This window comes from Coregonus lavaretus, assembly GCF_964263955.1.
Source record: "Coregonus lavaretus genome assembly, contig: HAP1_SCAFFOLD_6082, whole genome shotgun sequence".
NCBI lineage: Eukaryota > Metazoa > Chordata > Actinopteri > Salmoniformes > Salmonidae > Coregonus > Coregonus lavaretus.
Window position 1 is genome coordinate 18,319 of NW_028163225.1, and position 16,865 is coordinate 35,183.

Below are 16,865 nucleotides of genomic sequence, written 5' to 3' on the forward strand. Positions count from 1 at the left end.
CTACTAAACGCCAAAACACCTAACTCAGACCCAATCACTATCTCTTCAAAGTCAGTTACTACATAGTTCAGTTAACATTCTGTATGAAATTTGCTTTGAATTATGTGTTTCAATGGGCATTGAAATTATGGATGCATGTATATTTAAACGTGGTTACAATTCATGAAAATGTTGATAGTATGATAAACTAACAAAAATATAAATGTATCGACTTCCACATTCTTTTAAAGAAGATACTAATATTAAATGGACCAAAATACAAAATTGATAAAATGTAATTTAACTCTGTGGTGCCGCAGGTAGCTTAGTGGTTAAGAGCGTTGTGCCAGTAACCGAAAGGTTGCTGGTTCTAATCCCCGAGCCGACTAGGTGAAAAATCTGTCGATGTGCCCTTGAGCAACGCACTTAGCCCTAATTGCTCCTGTAAGTCGCTCTGGATAAGATCGTCTGCTAAATGACTAAAAATGTAATGTAAATGGTACCTGACCCTGAACTGGTCCCCAACCCTAGTGTCAACATAGCTGGGTGGATCAAATAAACATGACGAATAAAACCTACTACAGGAAAGAAACTGATAGAGACAAGCAAACTTTACATTTTATTTCTTGACCTTTTTCTTTTGCCAACACTGTCAGACCTGCCTTTTAGAGAGTGACGCTCTCAACCAAGAGAGCTAAAGAGAGAGAGATACAAATATCTTTAATTCAGAGAAAAAAAAACTCAATGTCTTTTCTTTATTTTGTTGTACCTTTTATGTGGTGTAAAAAGCTGCCCGTCGTCGAGGTCCAAAAGCATGTAAAAACACTGGCTTTGTCTGAACTGGGACCCTATTCCCTAGATAGTGCTACCTTTGACCAGGGCCTGTAGGTAGTGACCTATATAGGGAATAGGGTGCCATTTCAGATGCAGCCACTAAAAGTTCCAACAGGAAAAGTTGATTCATTTGGCATGTTACAGAGTATGGTTATCGTTTCAGTTCTCAGGAGTAACAAACACTTGATTCACACTATAGGGCCAAACCGAGCTGTACTGGACTGGTCTGGTCACGCCTCCATTTAGTGTGAATTAGGCATCAAATCAGTGTCTCCGACCCGGAGGACCAAAGGGTGGTGCCATTTCTGTGTAAGGTTCATCTATACAATAGATTCGGCTGTGTGCAGGTTTTTGTCCCGACCCAGCTCTAACACAAATTAATAAACTAATCCTGGTCTTGAATTGATTTGTTGACCATGAGTAGGCTAGATTAAAAATCAGGTGCGTTTGAGCTGGAACAAAAGCCTGCATCAACACTATGGCCCACCAGAGCCAGAGATGGCTCACGGGCTTAGCTAAGGCAATATGAGTGGTTTAGCTGTAAACGTTCTGCACACCGTCGCAGAACGTTTTGCAACGGAGAACTAAAACAAGCGTTTCTTATTAGACAAGTTCAGGTAGTTGCCTGCCCGTTTGATTCCGTTTATAGTTTCCTAGTGAATACGACCCAAGAGAGACACCAATATGAAGGAGGACAGATCATCATGTAAGAAATGATCCCAGGCCAGTTTGTAGTTGTGTAGCTTATACTGGTTAGGGTTTGAGTGGGGACTACAGATTTGAGAACAGTCATTGTTCCTCTTACTTGCTCAGTGAAGGTACAAGGCACCACAATTAAAGCAGACCAAAGAGAATTTCTTCCAAGAAAGCCAAAAACTGGTGACCTGTACTTGACAACCGGTGGCCAACTAATAACATCCACTGGGTTTTATCAATGAATAATACCAGAAACAATAGCACTACGAGAATTGATCCAAGACGATTAACTGTAAAAAAAAACAACAAAAAAAACATTGTTACAACACAAAATAAATCAGTTAGACCCAGTTGCTTTACAGTATGTGTTATAATAACCTGTTCCCATAGTAACAGAGCAACCATCCCTTTCAATGTAGTACAGCACCAATGACAGGTAGCAACAGGTCCAGGTCCACAGACCAGACCCCCAAGAAGTTGGACACATTTTGGCCATCATTTCAATAAAAAAAAGTTTTCTACAGTGCGAAACATTGTAGTTGTGTACTGTAATTGCTGAAAATCCAAAAATGATTCCCTCATGATGAACAGAATATAAAACACCAACTAGTAGGCTAGCTATCGGACCTAATACGTGACGTGTGTAATGCTTTAGCTACAAAAGGCTACTCTGTGAGAAGAAAGACAGTGGCTAGAGAGAACAGTCTCTGCTAGGTAGTGGTTTTTAAAGGCAACGTGATTTCAATTAAGTTTAGCTATAGCCAAAGTGACGTTAATTATATTTTAGCATTAGCTTAGCTTCAATGCTAGAATTACATTGTAGCGTAGAGTTAGCTTAGCTTCACTAATAGAACTACATAGTAGCATTAGCTTGAGCTTAGCTTCACTAATATATAATTACATTGTAGCATTAGCCATTAGCTTAGCCAATTTAACTCCAATGGAGCCTTGGCTAATGAATTTACAGTGTAGTGGGCTATCAGCTTAGCAACCGCAAGTGATTTCTGTTTGATGCTACGGCTTCATTACATAGATAAGAGGGGGAGCTGGTTGGAAATGTCGCAGGCTAAAAGGCAGTGGTGGGCATTTTAAAGCTCTTCTTCCCAGACTTCTGCCCAGTCCCAAACCAATCCCTAGCCCCTTAGATAGTGTGCACTAGGTAAGCAAATGGCCCCTAGATAGTATGCACTAAGTAAGCAAAATGGCATAAATTAACCTAAGCCTAGAAGGCAAGAGGGGTGATGACCATATTGTTAATCCTCTCAGAATCAAACAAAAGTCTACTAGGTGACAAGGTGCTAGGAGCCGATTTGGGATTGAGGCTGAACGATAGTGTAGAAACACAACGTCCGCGTCCCAAAATGGCTCTCCATTCCCTATATAGTGCAGTGCTTTACACAGGAGGGCCCTGGTCTAAAGTAGTGCACTATGGCACTCCAATCCCTATATAGTGCAGTGCTTTACATAGGAGGACCCTGGTCTAAAGTAGTGCACTATTTGGGAAATCGGGGGTCATTTGAGACGCTGCCAAACGACATGATTAAACATTCCCAGGCCTTGGCTTGTTGAGTGTCTACCAAACACTCTTTTAGACAGTTTCAGAAAACGACAATAACATAATACACGCAACATACAAAAAAATTATTATTTCCCCCCCTAAAAGGTCTGGTGAGAGACTGACCGATTAAGGCGATTGGCAATGAAGATTTGAAGTTGCTATAGAAAGTGGCAGAGATTACGGGGTTGCGTCTCAACAGTCTAAAATGGCTTCCCTTCCTCCCTTTACCCCTAGTCTCGTTTCCTCTCCTTCATCTGGACTGATCTGACAGGACAGAGAAGGTGAAAGAGATGTCTTGTTTCCTCTCCTTCATCTGGACTGATCTGACAGGACAGAGAAGGTGAAAGAGATGGGGTAGATAGAGATAGCCTAGTGCGAGTTTGCTTTCACTTGTTCCAACTCTTAGTGTTTGCCCTCTTCAGATGACTACAACCCTGACCTTTTCCAGACTTTAAAGACTTGCAGAAGCACCCCGAGGTCGCTTCACAATAATACGTTTAAAGGGAGGAATCCAGTTTAGACGATTGAGACGCAGTCTGCATCATGTTACCCAATCTCCTCAGAGTTAACACTCTCAAATGGGAAAAAAAAAAAAAAAAACTATTTGGTAACAAAAACTGTCCTTACTAAAACGTTATAATACAAAACATTTGAAAATGTACCTCGGCTAAAGCTTATAAAATATCATAAAGAATACAATAATAATATAATAATAATATTCCTTGGTCCGTAAAAACTATGTTACTATAATAAAAAGTTTTCCCGCAAACTTTAATAATAAAAGTTTCTCTGCAAAACTTCCCATGCGCACGAGTGATACCTCAATCATTACCAAGCCCTTTGTTCTGGTAACAAATAAAAACTTTGTAGAAAATAACGTGTGGGGAAAAAAACAAAAGAAAAAGCTGTTCTCCAACAAATGTATAAAAAAAGGGCACTTAGTTATTGTATCACCCCTTGAGGTGAAACCTGTCCCAAACTGGATGAACCAGGCTGCAGTGTCATGTCCACAAACGACCACACGGGGGGGCCAGAGAGAAAGGATCCCCTCCTTCCATGTCTTTGTCTTTTATCAGAACCTCCTCTCTTTTTCCCCCTCCTTCTCTTCCCCTCCTCAACTCAATCGCTCTCTTTCCAAAGAGTCCTTGAGCGAGAGAGCGTGTGTGGTTCAAACGCAGGTCCATAAGCCTCTCACACACACACTCCCCCCCACCACACCTCCCCTCTGCTAGGACGAAACTGACATCACTGATGAACCGGACAACGACCCCACGCTATTGGTTGACCCTGCCCCTTGGCCAATCCCATACCCAGCCTGTCCTTCCCCTAACCCTCCCGTCCCCAGACTCCCTGAGGAAGAGGAAGGTGAGGAAGAGGAGGAGGAGACACTGTGACTGTGGGTCTGGAGGATGGCGCCGGCAGCGCTGCAGTGAGGGCGAGGGCCTGGTTCTGGGGTATAGGTGAAGGTCAGGGCCGTGGAGTAGATGACTCCGTCGTTGCGGACCAACGCGACGGGGACCTGGACGGGCTGACGGACCCAGCGCCACCCCTCTCTGAAGGCAGATATGTCAGGCACCACGCAGAGCACGCTCTCGCCACACCTGGGACAGAGGGGGGGGGGGGGGGTCAGACAAAAGACAGATTCACCACGTTGTAGAGTCCACGTTACCACGGAAACAGACTCAACAGCACGTCAGCCACATTCAGTCAGTCTGTTTGTTCCACAACAACCTTCTAAAACGGGCTAGTTTAGCCTCCTCTGGGTCTCTCCTGATATCAGCTGTGGCTGTGGTTTGTCCTTCACTTCGACTTGACTGCTTTTGGGTAAAGTCTGTCCACTTAAAACATTTTATTCATACAAAAATAAAAAAAGTACTTATTAAAAACGGTTATTTTATTTTCATGATGGTGTTCATCCATAATCGTCAATTACACGATTATACAGTTACCGTGGCAGCGTATCTCACACACACACACACACAGCCTACCTGTACATAGTGTCAGCCTCTACATCTCCAAACCAGACTCTGAGATCTGGGGCGAAGTTCTGTCCTGTCAACTCCAGCATAGCCACATCACCTCCACCATTCAACTGCAGAGACAACAGACGGTTAGTGTGTGTTTGTATGCGTGTTCGTGTGTGTGTAGGGGAAGATAAGGTTAGTGTGTGTGTGTGTGTGTGTGTGTGTGTAGGGGAAGATAAGGTTAGTGTGTGTGTGTGTGTGTTCGTGTGTGTGTAGGGGAAGATAAGGTTAGTGTGTGTGTGTGTGTGTGTGTTCATGTGTGTGTAGGGGAAGATAAGGTTAGTGTGTGTGTGTGTGTGTGTAGGGGAAGTTAAGGTTAGTGTGTGTGTGTGTAGGGGAAGTTAAGGTTAGTGTGTGTGTGTGTAGGGGAAGATAAGATTAGTGTGTGTGTGTGTGTGTGTGTGTGTGTGTGTGTGTAGGGGAAGATAATAATAGTGTGTGTGTATGTGTGTGTGTGTGTGTAGGGGAAGATAATAATAGTGTGTGTGTGTGTGTGTAGGGGAAGATAAGATTAGTGTGTGTGTGTGTGTGTGTGTGTGTGTGTAGGGGAAGATAAGATTAGTGTGTGTGTGTGTGTGTGTGTGTGTGTATGTGTGTGTGTGTGTGTAGGGGAAGATAATAATAGTGTGTGTGTGTGTGTGTAGGGGAAGATAAGATTAGTGTGTGTGTGTGTGTGTGTGTGTGTGTGTAGGGGAAGATAATAATAGTGTGTGTGTATGTGTGTGTGTGTGTGTGTGTAGGGGAAGATAATAATAGTGTGTGTGTGTGTGTGTGTGTGTGTGTGTGTGTGTAGGGGAAGTTAAGGTTAGTGTGTGTGTGTGTAAGGGAAGATCCTCTGTAGCTCAGCTGGTAGAGCACGGCGCTTGTAACGCCAGGGTAGTGGGTTCGATCCCCGGGACCACCCATACACAAAAATGTATGCACGCACGATTGTAAGTCGCTTTGGATAAAAGCGTCTGCTAAATGGCATATTATTATTATTACTATTATAAGATAAGGTTAGTGTGTGTGTGTGTGTGTGTGTGTGTAGGGGAAGATAAGATTAGTGTGTGTGTGTGTGTGTGTTTAGGTGTGTGTGTGTGTTTAGGTGTGTGTGTGTGTTTAGGTGTGTGTGTGTAGGTGTGTGTGTGTGTGTGTTTAGGTGTGTGTGTAGGTGTGTGTGTTTAGGTGTGTGTGTAGGTGTGTGTGTGTTTAGGTGTGTGTGTGTGTGTTTAGGTGTGTGTGTGTGTGTGTGTGTTTAGGTGTGTGTGTGTTTAGGTGTGTGTGTGTGTGTGTGTGTGTTTAGGTGTGTGTGTGTGTGTGTTTAGGTGTGTGTGTGTGTTTAGGTGTGTGTGTGTAGGTGTGTGTGTTTAGGTGTGTGTGTGTGTGTTTAGGTGTGTGTGTGTGTGTTTAGGTGTGTGTGTGTGTTTAGGTGTGTGTGTGTTTAGGTGTGTGTGTGTTTAGGTGTGTGTGTGTTTAGGTGTGTGTGTTTAGGTGTGTGTGTTTAGGTGTGTGTGTGTTTAGGTGTGTGTGTGTGTTTAGGTGTGTGTGTGTTTAGGTGTGTGTGTGTTTAGGTGTGTGTGTGTTTAGGTGTGTGTGTGTTTAGGTGTGTGTGTGTGTTTAGGTGTGTGTGTGTGTTTAGGTGTGTGTGTGTGTGTGTGTGTGTGCGTGTGTTTAGGTGTGTGTGTAGGTGTGTGTGTGTTTAGGTGTGTGTGTGTGTGTTTAGGTGTGTGTAGGTGTGTAGGTGTGTGTGTGTGTGTGTATGTGTGTGTGTAGATGTGTGTGTGTGTTTAGGTGTGTGTGTGTGTGTGTAGGTGTGTGTGTTGAGGTGTGTGTGTGTAGGTGTGTGTGTGTGTGTGTGTGTTTAGGTGTGTGTGTGTGTGTGTGTAGGTGTGTGTGTTGAGGTGTGTGTGTGTAGGTGTGTGTGTGTGTGTTTAGGTGTGTGTGTGTGTAGGTGTGTGTTTAGGTGTGTGTGTGTGTGTGTGTGTGTGTGTGTGTGGTCCTCTGTAGCTCAGCTGGTAGAGCAAGGCGCTTGTAACGCCAAGGTAGTGGGTTCGATCCCCGGGACCACCCATACACAAAAATATATGCACACATGACTGTAAGTCGCTTTGGATAAAAGCGTCTGCTAAATGGCATATTATTATTATTATTTAGGTGTGTGTGTGTGTAGGTGTGTGTGTGTGTAGGTGTGTGTGTGTTTAGGTGTGTGTGTGTGTGTTTAGGTGTGTGTGTGTGTGTGTTTAGGTGTGTGTGTGTGTGTGTGTGTGTGTTTAGGTGTGTGTGTGTGTTTAGGTGTGTGTGTGTGTGTGTGTTTAGGTGTGTGTGTGTGTGTGTGTTTAGGTGTGTGTGTGTGTGTGTGTGTTTAGGTGTGTGTGTTTAGGTGTGTGTACCTGTAGACTCTCCACCACAGGAACAGGTGTGACAGGACAGGGAACAGGACCCATCCCCTGGTAGAAGGTGTACTCTGCCTTGTCTGTACTGATGATGGTCCAGGAAGCTCCATCGTTTATCATCTCCTTACTGGTCTCTTTGGGGCAGGGCGTGGCCTTGGGGAGGAGATATGCTAATTAGTAGTTGATCCTATCCTTAATGAGGTGCGTTGAGTTCGCGTGACCGTTTGCTACGTTGCGGAACAGTTTGTACTGAACGACACGTTTCCCCCAAAACCTTCTTGAACAGACTTTGTTCCCGTTCGGTGGGTGTGGGCGAGGTGTTGCTTGAAGCAATGAGTGGTCGTATTTAAAAAGGGCGGTGACAACGCTGACAGCGTTCCCCAACCCCACAACCTAACTGGTCGTTCAATACAGCACCTCTTCCGTTCAATTGAACGTTCCAGAACTTACTGAACACATCCCTCTTTGGGCAAGAGTGTGGCCTGGGGGAGGAGACATGCAAATGTTTCATTTATCATCTCCTTACTGGTCTTTTTGGGGCAGGGTGTGGGTGTATGCAAATGAGATGCAAATAACGATTCTACCTGAGCAGGGTGGAATTCACTAGAAACCAACCCGAAGAAAACGGACAGAAACAGGGAGGGACTAGTTGAACTAGTGGTCCAATAAGAAACTCTCATTAAACAGGGAGGGACTAGTTGAACTAGTGGTCCAATAAGAATCTCTCATTAAACAGGGAGGGACTAGTTGAACTAGTTGTCCAATAAGAAACTCTAATTTTAGTTGCAGAACAGAGGGCTGTGAAAAGCTATTACCAGAAAGCACAAACCTGGCTCAGATCTACAAGGGGCTAGGAGTGTGTGTGTGTGTGTGTGTGTGTGTGTGTGTGAGTGTGTGAGTGTGAGTGCGCGCGCGCGCGCGCGCGTACCTGGAACTGAATGATTCTCTCCTGTGAGAGACAGAGGTACATCCTCTCTGTATCTTTCAGGTAGAAGGCACACTTGTGGAGCTGGGACACCGGGTCGTCTGCATCCATCAACGCTGTCTGCTTGTCCACCTTACGGATCACCTGGAGAGAGGGGAGAGAGAGGTGCTACTGAGAGAGGAGAGAGAGAGACACACAACCTGCTTATCTAACATACAAATCACCTGAGAATATGAGGAGAGAGAGAGAGACCTGTAGGTAGAGAGAGGTGAATATGTAGGAACAGGTAGAGAGAGGTGAATATGTAGGAACAGGTAGAGAGAGAGGTGAATATGTAGGAACAGGTAGAGAGAGGTGAATATGTAGGAACAGGTAGAGAGAGAGGTGAATATGTAGGAACAGGTAGAGAGAGAGGTGAATATGTAGGAACAGGTAGAGAGAGAGGTGAATATGTAGGAACAGGTAGAGAGAGGTGAATATGTAGGAACAGGTAGAGAGAGAGGTTAATATGTAGGAACAGGTAGAGAGAGAGGTGAATATGTAGGAACAGGTAGAGAGAGAGGTGAATATGTAGGAACAGGTAGAGAGAGAGAGGTGAATATGTAGGACCAGGTAGAGAGAGAGAGGTGAATATGTAGGACCAGGTAGAGAGAGAGAGGTGAATATGTAGGACCAGGTAGAGAGAGAGAGGTGAATATGTAGGACCAGGTAGAGAGAGGTGAATATGTAGGAACAGGTAGAGAGAGAGGTGAATATGTAGGAACAGGTAGAGAGAGAGGTGAATATGTAGGAACAGGTAGAGAGAGGTGAATATGTAGGAACAGGTAGAGAGAGGTGAATATGTAGGAACAGGTAGAGAGAGGTGAATATGTAGGAACAGGTAGAGAGAGGTGAATATGTAGGAACAGGTAGAGAGAGAGGTGAATATGTAGGAACAGGTAGAGAGAGAGAGGTGAATATGTAGGAACAGGTAGAGAGAGAGAGTTGAATATGTAGGAACAGGTAGAGAGAGAGGTGAATATGTAGGAGCAGGTAGAGAGAGGTGAATATGTAGGAACAGGTAGAGAGAGAGGTGAATATGTAGGAACAGGTAGAGAGAGGTGAATATGTAGGACCAGGTAGAGAGAGAGAGGTGAATATGTAGGACCAGGTAGAGAGAGAGAGGTGAATATGTAGGAACAGGTAGAGAGAGGTGAATATGTAGGAGCAGGTAGAGAGAGGTGAATATGTAGGAACAGGTAGAGAGAGAGGTGAATATGTAGGAACAGGTAGAGAGAGAGGTGAATATGTAGGAACAGGTAGAGAGAGGTGAATATGTAGGAACAGGTAGAGAGAGGTGAATATGTAGGAACAGGTAGAGAGAGGTGAATATGTAGGAACAGGTAGAGAGAGGTGAATATGTAGGAACAGGTAGAGAGAGAGGTGAATATGTAGGAACAGGTAGAGAGAGAGAGGTGAATATGTAGGAGCAGGTAGAGAGAGGTGAATATGTAGGAACAGGTAGAGAGAGAGGTGAATATGTAGGAACAGGTAGAGAGAGGTGAATATGTAGGACCAGGTAGAGAGAGGTGAATATGTAGGACCAGGTAGAGAGAGAGAGGTGAATATGTAGGAACAGGTAGAGAGAGGTGAATATGTAGGAACAGGTAGAGAGAGAGGTGAATATGTAGGAGCAGGTAGAGAGAGGTGAATATGTAGGAATAGGTAGAGAGAGGTGAATATGTAGGAACAGGTAGAGAGAGGTGAATATGTAGGAACAGGTAGAGAGAGAGTTGAATATGTAGGAACAGGTAGAGAGAGGTGAATATGTAGGAACAGGTAGAGAGAGGTGAATATGTAGGAACAGGTAGAGAGAGAGGTGAATATGTAGGAACAGGTAGAGAGAGGGGTGAATATGTAGGAACAGGTAGAGAGAGAGGTGAATATGTAGGAACAGGTAGAGAGAGAGGTGAATATGTAGGAACAGGTAGAGAGAGAGGTGAATATGTAGGAACAGGTAGAGAGAGAGGTGAATATGTAGGAACAGGTAGAGAGAGAGGTGAATATGTAGGAACAGGTAGAGAGAGAGGTGAATATGTAGGAACAGGTAGAGAGAGAGGTGAATATGTAGGACCAGGTAGAGAGAGAGGTGAATATGTAGGACCAGGTAGAGAGAGAGAGGTGAATATGTAGGACCAGGTAGAGAGAGGTGAATATGTAGGAACAGGTAGAGAGAGAGGTGAATATGTAGGAACAGGTAGAGAGAGGTGAATATGTAGGAACAGGTAGAGAGAGGTGAATATGTAGGAACAGGTAGAGAGAGGTGAATATGTAGGAACAGGTAGAGAGAGAGGTGAATATGTAGGAACAGGTAGAGAGAGAGGTGAATATGTATGAACAGGTAGAGAGAGATTAATATGTAGGACCAGGTAGAGAGAGGTGAATATGTAGGAACAGGTAGAGAGAGAGGTGAATATGTAGGAACAGGTAGAGAGAGGTGAATATGTAGGAACAGGTAGAGAGAGGTGAATATGTAGGAACAGGTAGAGAGAGGTGAATATGTAGGAACAGGTAGAGAGAGAGAGGTGAATATGTAGGAACAGGTAGAGAGAGAGAGGTGAATATGTAGGAACAGGTAGAGAGAGAGAGGTGAATATGTAGGAACAGGTAGAGAGAGGTGAATATGTAGGAACAGGTAGAGAGAGGTGAATATGTAGGAACAGGTAGAGAGAGGTGAATATGTAGGAACAGGTAGAGAGAGAGGTGAATATGTAGGAACAGGTAGAGAGAGAGGTGAATATGTAGGAACAGGTAGAGAGAGAGGTGAATATGTAGGAACAGGTAGAGAGAGAGGTGAATATGTAGGAACAGGTAGAGAGAGAGGTGAATATGTAGGAACAGGTAGAGAGAGAGGTGAATATGTAGGAACAGGTAGAGAGAGAGGTGAATATGTAGGAACAGGTAGAGAGAGAGGTGAATATGTAGGAACAGGTAGAGAGAGAGGTGAATATGTAGGAACAGGTAGAGAGAGAGGTGAATATGTAGGAACAGGTAGAGAGAGAGGTGAATATGTAGGAACAGGTAGAGAGAGAGGTGAATATGTAGGAACAGGTAGAGAGAGAGGTGAATATGTAGGAACAGGTAGAGAGAGAGGTGAATATGTAGGACCAGGTAGAGAGAGAGGTGAATATGTAGGACCAGGTAGAGAGAGAGGTGAATATGTAGGACCAGGTAGAGAGAGAGAGGTGAATATGTAGGACCAGGTAGAGAGAGAGAGGTGAATATGTAGGACCAGGTAGAGAGAGAGGTGAATATGTAGGAACAGGTAGAGAGAGGTGAATATGTAGGAACAGGTAGAGAGAGGTGAATATGTAGGAACAGGTAGAGAGAGGTGAATATGTAGGAACAGGTAGAGAGAGAGGTGAATATGTAGGAACAGGTAGAGAGAGAGGTGAATATGTATGAACAGGTAGAGAGAGATGAATATGTAGGACCAGGTAGAGAGAGGTGAATATGTAGGAACAGGTAGAGAGAGAGGTGAATATGTAGGAACAGGTAGAGAGAGGTGAATATGTAGGAACAGGTAGAGAGAGGTGAATATGTAGGAACAGGTAGAGAGAGGTGAATATGTAGGAACAGGTAGAGAGAGAGAGGTGAATATGTAGGAACAGGTAGAGAGAGAGAGGTGAATATGTAGGAACAGGTAGAGAGAGAGGTGAATATGTAGGAACAGGTAGAGAGAGGTGAATATGTAGGACCAGGTAGAGAGAGGTGAATATGTAGGAACAGGTAGAGAGGTGAATATGTAGGACCAGGTAGAGAGAGAGGTGAATATGTAGGAACAGGTAGAGAGAGGTGAATATGTAGGACCAGGTAGAGAGAGGTGAATATGTAGGAGCAGGTAGAGAGAGAGGTGAATATGTAGGAACAGGTAGAGAGGTTAGGCACACACACGTTGGTACGTACCAGTCTAGGCAGTGCCATGCCAGTGACAGAACAGACCAGTTTGACAGTCTGACCATAGTGGATGTATCCATCCCTCACTGCAAACTCCTCCCCTTCTGGCTCCTCCTCCTCCACTACAGGAGAGAGAGTTCCATCAGTTATTACTGTAGGTTATACATTTAATAACTCATACCGTTACCATGTGATGCTTCAGAGAGTTCCATCAGTTATTACTGTAGGTTATACATTTAATAACTCATACCGTTACCATGTGATGCTTCAGAGAGTTCCATCAGTTATTACTGTAGGTTATTAATTTAATAACTCATAGTTACCATGTGATGCTTCAGAGAGTTCCATCAGTTATTACTGTAGGTTATACATTTAATAACTCATACCGTTACCATGTGATGCTTCAGAGAGTTCCATCAGTTATTACTGTAGGTTATACATTTAATAACTCATACCGTTACCATGTGATGCTTCAGAGAGTTCCATCAGTTATTACTGTAGGTTATACATTTAATAACTCATACCGTTACCATGTGATGCTTCAGAGAGTTCCATCAGTTATTACTGTAGGTTATACATTTAATAACTCATACCGTTACCATGTGATGCTTCAGAGAGTTCCATCAGTTATTACTGTAGGTTATACATTTAATAACTCATACCGTTACCATGTGATGCTTCAGAGAGTTCCATCAGTTATTACTGTAGGTTATACATTTAATAACTCATACAGTTACCATGTGATGCTTCAGAGAGTTCCATCAGTTATTACTGTAGGTTATACATTTAATAACTCATACAGTTACCATGTGATGCTTCAGAGAGTTCCATCAGTTATTACTGTAGGTTATACATTTAATAACTCATACAGTTACCATGTGATGCTTCAGAGAGTTCCATCAGTTATTACTGTAGGTTATACATTTAATAACTCATACAGTTACCATGTGATGCTTCAGAGAGTTCCATCAGTTATTACTGTAGGTTATACATTTAATAACTCATACAGTTACCATGTGATGCTTCAGAGAGTTCCATCAGTTATTACTGTAGGTTATACATTTAATAACTCATACAGTTACCATGTGATGCTTCAGAGAGTTCCATCAGTTATTACTGTAGGTTATACATTTAATAACTCATACAGTTACCATGTGATGCTTCAGAGAGTTCCATCAGTTATTACTGTAGGTTATACATTTAATAACTCACACAGTTACCATGTGATGCTTCAGTCTAGAATAAGTTATGATTCTGTACTTTAGAAATCAACTCTAAGAGAAGAGAGGAACTGTGGTGAATGTAAGGGAAGAGAAATCACAGAAGACAGATGATGGAGAGAGGAAAGAATGGAGAAGGAGGGTTAACTGACAGAGGTGACGGAGGAGAGGAGGGGTAACTGACAGAGGTGACGGAGGAGAGGAGGGGTAACTTACAGAGGTGACGGAGGAGAGGAGGGGTAACTTACAGAGGTGACGGAGGAGAGGAGGGGTAACTGACAGAGGTGACGGAGGAGAGGAGGGTTAACTTACAGAGGTGACGGAGGAGAGGAGGGGTAACTTACAGAGGTGACGGAGGAGAGGAGGGGTAACTTACAGAGGTGACGGAGGAGAGGAGGGGTAACTTACAGAGGTGACGGAGGAGAGGCGGGGTAACTTACAGAGGTGACGGAGGAGAGGCGGGGTAACTTACAGAGGTGACGGAGGAGAGGAGGGGTAACTTACAGAGGTGACGGGGGAGAGGAGGGTTAACTTACAGAGGTGACGGAGGAGAGGAGAGTTAACTTACAGAGGTGACGGAGGAGAGGAGGGGTAACTTACAGAGGTGACGGAGGAGAGGAGGGGTAACTTACAGAGGTGACGGAGGAGAGGCGGGGTAACTTACAGAGGTGACGGAGGAGAGGCGGGGTAACTTACAGAGGTGACGGAGGAGAGGAGGGGTAACTTACAGAGGTGACGGGGGAGAGGAGGGTTAACTTACAGAGGTGACGGAGGAGAGGAGAGTTAACTTACAGAGGTGACGGAGGAGAGGAGGGTTAACTTACAGAGGTGACGGAGGAGAGGAGGGTTAACTTACAGAGGTGACGGAGGAGAGGAGGGTTAACTTACAGAGGTGACGGAGGAGAGGAGGGTTAACTTACAGAGGTGACGGAGGAGAGGAGGGTTAACTTACAGAGGTGACGGAGGAGAGGAGGGTTAACTTACAGAGGTGACGGAGGAGAGGAGGGGTAACTTACAGAGGTGACGGAGGAGAGGAGGGGTAACTTACAGAGGTGACGGAGGAGAGGAGGGGTAACTTACAGAGGTGACGGAGGAGAGGGGTAACTTACAGAGGTGACGGAGGAGAGGAGGGTTAACTTACAGAGGTGACGGAGGAGAGGAGGGGTAACTTACAGAGGTGACGGAGGAGAGGAGGGGTAACTTACAGAGGTGACGGAGGAGAGGAGGGGTAACTTACAGAGGTGACGGAGGAGAGGGGTAACTTACAGAGGTGACGGAGGAGAGGAGGGTTAACTTACAGAGGTGACGGAGGAGAGGGGTAACTTACAGAGGTGACGGAGGAGAGGGTTAACTTACAGAGGTGACAGAGGAGAGGAGGGGTAACTTACAGAGGTGACGGAGGAGAGGAGGGTTAACTTACAGAGGTGATGGAGGAGAGGAGGGTTAACTTACAGAGGTGACGGAGGAGAGGAGGGGTAACTTACAGAGGTGACGGAGGAGAGGAGGGGTAACTTACAGAGGTGACGGAGGAGAGGAGGGGTAACTTACAGAGGTGACGGAGGAGAGGGGTAACTTACAGAGGTGACGGAGGAGAGGAGGGTTAACTTACAGAGGTGACGGAGGAGAGGGGTAACTTACAGAGGTGACGGAGGAGGGTTAACTTACAGAGGTGACGGAGGAGGGTTAACTTACAGAGGTGACGGAGGAGAGGAGGGTTAACTTACAGAGGTGACGGAGGAGAGGAGGGTTAACTTACAGAGGTGACGGAGGAGAGGAGGGTTAACTTACAGATGTGACGGAGGAGAGGAGGGGTAACTTACAGAGGTGACGGAGGAGAGGGGTAACTTACAGAGGTGATGGAGGAGAGGAGGGGTAACTTACAGAGGTGACGGAGGAGAGGAGGGGTAACTTACAGAGGTGACGGAGGAGGGTTAACTTACAGAGGTGACGGAGGAGAGGGTTAACTTACAGAGGTGTATGTAGAAGGCTCCCCACTGTTGTGAACTGGCATGGAAGTTCCCTCCTTCTACGTGTAGATATCGTGTACTGACTGTCTGAGAACGCAACCGGTTAAACAACGCAACCTTGGTCCCTGATGCTATACAAACTAGAGAGAGAGACAGAGAGAGAGAGAGACAGAGAGAGAGAGAGACAGAGAGAGACAGAGACAGAGAGACACAGAGACAGAGAGACACAGAGAGAGACAGAGAGAGAGACAGAGACACAGAGAGAGACAGAGACACAGAGAGAGACAGAGACACAGAGAGAGAGAGAGACAGAGACACACAGAGAGAGAGAGAGAGAGAGAGACAGAGACACAGAGAGAGAGAGAGAGAGAGACAGACAGAGACAGAGAGAGAGAGAGAGAGAGACAGAGAGAGACACAGAGAGAGAGAGAGAGAGAGAGAGAGAGAGAGAGAGAGAGAGAGAGAGAGAGAAGGTTAGATACACATTCATCAAGAGACCACACTTTGAACTGGATCAGTCAAATAAAAACAGCCCAGTTAAGACACAGCTAGTAGAACAAGAGCTTGCTGCTGAAACCACTCAGTAAAACCGTACCGTTGTGCATCAAAGCTTGTGTGTGTGTTTTGCATACTCAAGTTAGTTCTATGTAACTGTAAATCTGCTCTTAATGTGGTGAGAGCATCCTGTGTGTGTGTGTGTGTGTGTGTGTGTGTGTGTGTGTGGATCTGTGCGTCTGTCTCTGTGTGTGTGTGTGTGTGGATCTGTGCGTCTGTCTCTGTGTGTGTGTATGGGACAGACCTGGGTCCAAATACTATGTTATATTTGAAAAGAAAAGTAGTTGAATATTTTAATGCATTTTAAAATACCAGATACTCTAATATCACTCAAATTCAATCAAATGTATTTATAAAGCCCTTTTTTAAATCAGCAGATGTCGCAAAGTGCTATACAGAAACCCAGTCTAAAACCCCAAACAGCAAGCAATGCAGATGTAGAAGCACGGTGGCTAGGAAAAAAAACTTCCTAGAAAGGCAGAAACCTAGGAAGAAACCTAGAGAGGAACCAGGCTCTGAAGGGTGGGCCAGTCCTCTTCTGTATTAGCCATTGCTGTGGAAATGTGTGTGTGTGTGTGTGTGTGTGTGTTCCTCTCCATACTCACGGTCAGCATTCTTGAGGGACTGTTTCTTCTTGGAGGGTTTAGAGATAACCTTGATCCTCTTACTAAGGAAGACTCCTATGTCTGTACTGTTACCATAGAACATCTTGACTGACAGCATGAAGTGTTTACGCTTGTCACTGTCACTGATGTATAGAGTCTTAGCTGTGCAGAAGTCCTGGGGGGGAGAGGGA

At 44.8% G+C, this 16,865-nt stretch overlaps 1 protein-coding gene and 1 long non-coding RNA gene across 2 annotated transcripts; one reads left to right on the forward strand and one right to left on the reverse strand.

The window, feature by feature from the left end:
• Positions 1–585: 585 nt before the first annotated feature.
• On the reverse strand, positions 586–16,845 carry LOC311118379 (recombining binding protein suppressor of hairless-like). Its single transcript, XM_084193182.1, has 7 exons — positions 16,675–16,845; positions 15,517–15,654; positions 12,337–12,449; positions 8,395–8,535; positions 7,464–7,619; positions 5,056–5,159; positions 586–4,668 (listed from the first exon to the last, which is right to left on the reverse strand). The coding sequence occupies exons 1-7, from the start codon at positions 16,790–16,792 to the stop codon at positions 4,296–4,298; spliced, it is 1,143 nt and encodes a 380-aa protein (XP_084049308.1). The 5' UTR covers positions 16,793–16,845; the 3' UTR covers positions 586–4,295.
• LOC311118380 lies at positions 9,427–10,220 on the forward strand. The gene is made up of 3 exons (XR_014611804.1): positions 9,427–9,463; positions 9,612–9,921; positions 10,182–10,220. It is a non-coding gene; the product is annotated as an uncharacterized lncRNA (long non-coding RNA).
• Positions 16,846–16,865: the final 20 nt, after the last annotated feature.